Source organism: Desmodus rotundus, chromosome 12 (genome assembly GCF_022682495.2).
Source record: "Desmodus rotundus isolate HL8 chromosome 12, HLdesRot8A.1, whole genome shotgun sequence".
Lineage (NCBI taxonomy): Eukaryota > Metazoa > Chordata > Mammalia > Chiroptera > Phyllostomidae > Desmodus > Desmodus rotundus.
Window position 1 is genome coordinate 41,105,693 of NC_071398.1, and position 5,835 is coordinate 41,111,527.

At 45.3% G+C, this 5,835-nt stretch overlaps 1 protein-coding gene across 1 annotated transcript; it reads right to left on the reverse strand.

The window, feature by feature from the left end:
- Nucleotides 1-475: 475 nt before the first annotated feature.
- LOC123480647 (cell adhesion molecule CEACAM21-like) lies at nucleotides 476-5,745 on the reverse strand. Its single transcript, XM_053915931.1, has 3 exons — nucleotides 5,611-5,745; nucleotides 4,405-4,755; nucleotides 476-982 (listed from the first exon to the last, which is right to left on the reverse strand). Exons 1-3 carry the CDS (start codon nucleotides 5,672-5,674, stop codon nucleotides 702-704), a joined length of 696 nt encoding a protein of 231 aa, XP_053771906.1. The 5' UTR covers nucleotides 5,675-5,745; the 3' UTR covers nucleotides 476-701.
- Nucleotides 5,746-5,835: the final 90 nt, after the last annotated feature.

A 5,835-nucleotide genomic window follows, 5' to 3' on the forward strand; every position in this document is an offset into this window, starting at 1 on the left:
AACACTTCACCTCATTTCACCAGCTTTGGGTGATGTCTTTTCTGCAAGAGCTACCAAAAGTCTGAAGACGTCAAGCTTAGTTCTATTAAGCATGAGGTCATTTCAAATTCCATGGGCACCAGTCTGAACTAGAGCATTTGAACTAAAGCCTTGGTTTTATTACCAAAGTTCCCAATTACATCTTATTAACAAAAAAAACAGAAATGTACTGAACTCATGTAAATAATTTTATTGGCGTAGAAGGAAGAGTACTCAAGAGATGTTAGAAATCTTTTGAAAGGCACCAAAGAGAAACACAAAAATCAGTGTTGCTACTCACAATGTTGTCCTCTGGTCCATTCCCACTGACTACAACAGGTGCCCTCCACATGTGTTCATGAACAAGACACAGAGCTCAGATTCTCCAAGCTCTTTACCTTCTCTCATTTGTTATCACACAACTACTGCCCACCCTCTGAGGGACACAGTGTCACAACGACCCCTCCTCTGTGGACATGGCACACATGAGACCAAACCAAGGTGGGGGTTGGCCTGAAATGTGACCTTAAGTCAACAACAAGGACAATGTCGGCTCACATTTTTCTAGTGTTTATTGACTCGATGCAAATCTTTAAGGACTATTAACCCTCTGAAACAATCAATTATAATATTGCAAAAACTACTTTATTTAGAGTTTAACAACATAGAGGGGGAAAGGAGAATCACTCAAATTTCACATCCAGCACAAGGGATGCACTTTCAGCAGAATTCACGGGGTTGAAGACTTTACACTGGTAATCACCAGCATCCTCCCTTTGGACAGGGTCTATGGTGAGGTTTCTGTGGTCAGGTGACAGCGTTAATCTCTCTGTGAGCTGCAAGTTTGTGCCATTGAACAACCACTGGATGGCGGGGGCATTTGTGGAGCAGGTCATGACCACAGCATCCTTGTTCTCTGTGACTCTGGTGGTGCTGGCTCGGAGGGTGGGCACACTCAGAAGTGCTGTGGAAAAACAGGGACAGTGACTCATTGAGAATGGGCTTCTGACATGCAGCCACATGGCTTCCTCAGAGATCTCAGCCACTCAAAGCCCACAGAGACTTATGTACAGGTCAGCAGAGTATGGGCCAGGCATTTGGAGGACAATTGTCTAAGTTCAGGGGACAAGATTAAGGAAAGAGCTGCAGCTCCTCTCTGTCCCCATATAACCTCAGGCAAAATAGAACCAGAGATGCTCAAATAAAGAACAAACTGACAGTAGCCAGGGGGGAGGGAGGAGGGGAATAACAGGGGAAAGAAGGAGGAAAGGGTCATCAAGGAACGTGTATAAAGGACTCATGGACAAAGCCAAAGGAGGAAGGATTGTGGGTTGGAGGTGGGGGTGGGTGGGGTGGGGGAATGTGGTGGCAGGAAAATAGAGACAGATGTAGGTGAACAACAATAAAAAAATAATTAATTACTTTTAAAAAAAGAAAACACCAGGAGTTCAATGGAGAAAATAGTCTTTTCAATGAATGCTGTTGAACAGCAATATCCACATGAAATTAATGATGTGGATCCCTGCCTGATAGTACACAAAATTAAGTCAAAATTATATCAAATTCTAAAGGTTAGACCTAACTCTTTAAAATGCTTATGAAAAGTATGGAGAGAAGCATTATGACATTGAACTTGGCCGTGATTTCATGAATATGACAATAAGAAGACAGGCAAAAAAATAGACAGTTTGGATATTCTCAAAATGAAAATGTCTCTTCATCAAAAAAGACATGACACTTTGAAAGGTGACCCATGAAATGTGAGAAAATATTTTGCAAATCATATGAAAAATAAAAGGCTAATATTAGAATATGCAAAAAACATCTACAACTCAACAACAACCACAAAACTAAATAATCGATTTAAAAAGGGAACAAAACACTTGACTAGACATATAAATGGCGCATAGTTACAGAAAAAGATGCTCACACCACTATTATTTACAAAAACGAAAATCAAAACTGTCAAGGTTGAATTTGTGCTTGTGATGTGGGCTGTGGTTAGCTTTGCTCTGCAGGTAAGAGAATAAAAATTGCCCTGTGTGGTACCTTTGGTATCTCCACAAGCTCCTTCAACCACAGTTGGTACCTCTCACCTCTTAGTCAACTTGAGTCTTAGAAATAACAAGGCGGTCAGCGTATCACAAGAAAATGTCTGGGAATCAGAGCACTCAGAGAATGCATGTCCTCCAGCTACACATCTGGGGGAAACTACAGACTTTCTAAGGTGTCAGTGAAGTATCAGTGTTGGTTAAGGAAAGACGTAAAACAGGGATTCAGAGAGACAGCTGCAATTCTCCTGGTTCTTTGCTGACCACCTGACGGCCTGCCTGACCAGAAGCCTTTCCTTCCAGCTGCACAGACATCTATGGCCCAGCTGGGGTGTGTTTCTATGAGGCACTATTTCCCAGGACATCCTAGAGACTGGGTGGGGTTTGAGCAGAAATAACACATAGAGACATGAAGCAAACCAGTGATAAGTTCACTACTCAGGCTCTGGGCCAAGAGGTAGGCCAGGTCTTCCCAGGTGAATGGGACTGAAATGAGCCAGTGAGCCAATGAATGATACAGCAGGATCCAAGAAATGATTTAGCAAAGAGGAAAAAGGACAGGCAAAAGCTGATAATGGCATCAGAACCATGTGCTGTGCCCTTGACCATTAAAGCCGTTCTCTCTTCCCTGAGGGCAGGTGGGGACTTGTGCAAATGCAGAATCACTGACTTAAACCAAGTGGGGAACATGGACTTGCTGAAATTCTGGCCCTTGTGGGCAACTTGTGTTAAGTGGCTATGAGATACAAATTGGAAAAAACTTAAAATTCTTCTCTGTGTGAAAATTGTTATTAATACCCCAGGGCCTAAGACCAATAGCAAGTCCTATTTTATCAGAGAAAAGAAAAGGATCTGGGATGATGGTCTCAGGTCCTGGCACCACAGAAAGCCTGTTCCCTATGGCGAGGATTCCAAGGACTCTACCTCCAGGTTCCAGGCTCTGAAGAGATTTTGGATCATTCGTTCATTCATTCATTCATTCCTTCAATCACCTTTTGGTTCTTCCTAATTCATCAAGAGCAACTGAGTGCTTGTTAAATGTTCATCCTGCGCTGGTTTCAGGGGTAGAGTGGAGAATAAGAGAGAAGAGTCCTTCCCTTTATATCTGCTGGGAGAGACTGCACCAAAACAGGAGACAAATAAGTGGTGTCCAGTCCAGTGCAGGGAGGTGGGGAGGGGCCACCTGAGGGGGAGGCCTGGGTATTCCATACAGTGACTCTGATTGTTACTGAAGATAGAGTTTTTCTAGAGTAAAAACAGATTATGTCTCCATTTTTTCCCCTTCACAGACCAAAATGGATTCCTAGGAGTGAAGGCACCTAAGAGAAAGGATCTGAACCAACCAGAGGTAGAGAAATTAAGTCCATGGCTACAAACAGACCTCGAGGGACCCTGATCAGCTGCTCACAGTCTGTGTGACTCTCCTTCACTGACTGTATCCCCCTGTTCCTCAGTTTATTCTCAATGAATATTTGGCCGCCAGGTTGTCAGTGTAGCAACTGTAAAGTATTTAGAGGATCTGACCTAAATCTTGGGAGACAAGAGCTGCTCAAATAAGAGGCACCTCTTACTGATCGACTCCAAGAGAGGATCCCCTGGGCTGATCCCTGGTGAGTGAGGACCTTCCAGGAGCATCTTTTTTTCCCAGTATCTTTCTGGAGATGCTGACCATTTTCTGAACTTTCCTGAGACCCCCAAAATAGTCAGCTATATACACGGACATTGTCGAACTCTGCTCTTCACACAAACCCCAGGTGACTGACCAAACTCCACTTCTGGTGAGATGCGGCTCTTGATCATGGGCCATGACTGATGACCGCCTCAGGAGCCTTGTGACTTGGGCGCCCATTAAGCTGTTACACACTCGGCCCTTCTGAAGAGGCCAAACCCAACCTAGCACAGGCTCCCTAGGGTCCTTTGAGTCAATATCCTTGGGACAGGGCTCTTGTGAGGGGTTTCTGAGCTGAGCTGTGTAAGAATTTCAGGGGGCCTCCCAGACTGTGCTTTCACCTGGTACAGCAGAGTCATCCTCAAGGTCAAGTTAATAGGCAGGTGCTCAGGAGGCTGAAATTCGTCTGATCTCCCTCTGTTGACTTACTCCCATCAAACTGATCCTTCTGTCTGCATTGACTGTCTACAAGGCTGAAATTTGAGAAGGGAACTGAGGTCTTAGAAAGTTTGTCTGCATTCTCTGTGTATCTTGCATTAAATGCCAAAATCCACCCTGAATCAAAATGCCGAGGGGAGTGGAGGTAGTGTCCAGGGTACATCCGCCCTGCCTGTGAAGTAGAATTCACCCCACCTGACACCCAGAGGTCAGAGAGCAATCACTCACGGTATACATTAAGTCGTCCACATCCTTTCATTTTCTTGCAGCCTTGTAGTTGGACCAGTATGGTGTAGATTCCTGCATCTTTCATGGTGACACTCTTTAACACCAAGGACCCATCATAGTTTATTATCACTGGTCCATCTGGAGGACCTCTGATATGGATTCTTTGGTTTACTGCAAGAAATGCAATTATACGCTTGCTGTCAGTGGTATCCCCCCTATACCACGTGAGGCGTTCTGCATTGGGAGGCTTATTGCGGATACGTAGAACCACATCCTTCCCTTCGAGAGCGTTGATCAACTCAGCTGTCACTTGGGCTGTGGTGGGCTGGCTCCAGAAGTTTAAGAGTGAGGCTAGGAAACAAGAAAAAGAAATGCATCATTATTGGTATCTATATTTTGGGATGGAAAGATGAGGCCCTGAATCCTGAGCAGGTCTCTTTATGTCTCAGCCTTGGTCTTCAGGTGAGTCTGTCTCTCTCAGGTCAAGGTCGGAGACATGGCCCCCTTTACTTCTGCACCTCTGAAGCTTTTATTTTTTCAATTTCAAATACTCTTGTCCAGCTGTTTGTCTTGCTCACCCCTTCACTGTACCAGATGCCACCTGATACTCAGGGGCATTTTTGAAAGGCACCTTTGCTGACCACCTTATCTAAAGATTCTCTGCCTTTGCTTTCTGATCTGCCCCTACTCTCTGTTTCCATGTCTGTTGTGGGTAGCTGACATCCCATCTAGACCTTTCCTTGTCCCTCTCTCCTCCATAGAACATGGGCTCGATGACAGCAGGGCTTGTCTGATCTCATACCTCAGGGACTGCAGCAGTCTGAAAATACATGGGGTTGAGTGAGTGCGAGATCCCTGTGTCTGTACGTCCTGGGATTTATGGCCCATTTCTGAGGTGGTGATAAAGACAAAATCTAACGCCGCTGGTTAAATTTTTCTGGTGCTTCCTGATAAATCAGTATATCAGCATGACAAAGAACAAAAAATGCACAACAGTTGAGGGTTTTCTGCCTCTCACCACTTCCAGATTATGAGATTTTCCTCTTTCTGAGCCCCCTCCCTCATCCTACACTGCTCCTTTGTCCTTTAGCTTCAGGTCCAATCAGAATCCTTCCCTCTTTTCTCAGAACACTGGCCTCCCAGCAGACCCCAGCCAGTCTCTGTGTCAGATCCTTAGTCTACCCCAAGGAACTGTCCTCTACTTACCAACCAGCAGGAGCCCTAGCCAGTGGACACGTCCTCTGTGGGTAGAGAGTGACAGGGACCCCATGGCATATGTTGTCTGCTCTGTGGCTGCCTCTCTGAGAGAAGCCTAAGGTTCTGTAGGGTTCGCAGGCCCCTCTGGCCAGAACACAATGTGCTGTGTGTCCTACCTGTGTGCTGAGCTTTATTCTGGGGCATGTTTACTATTCTTGTCATGTGGCTTGGGGG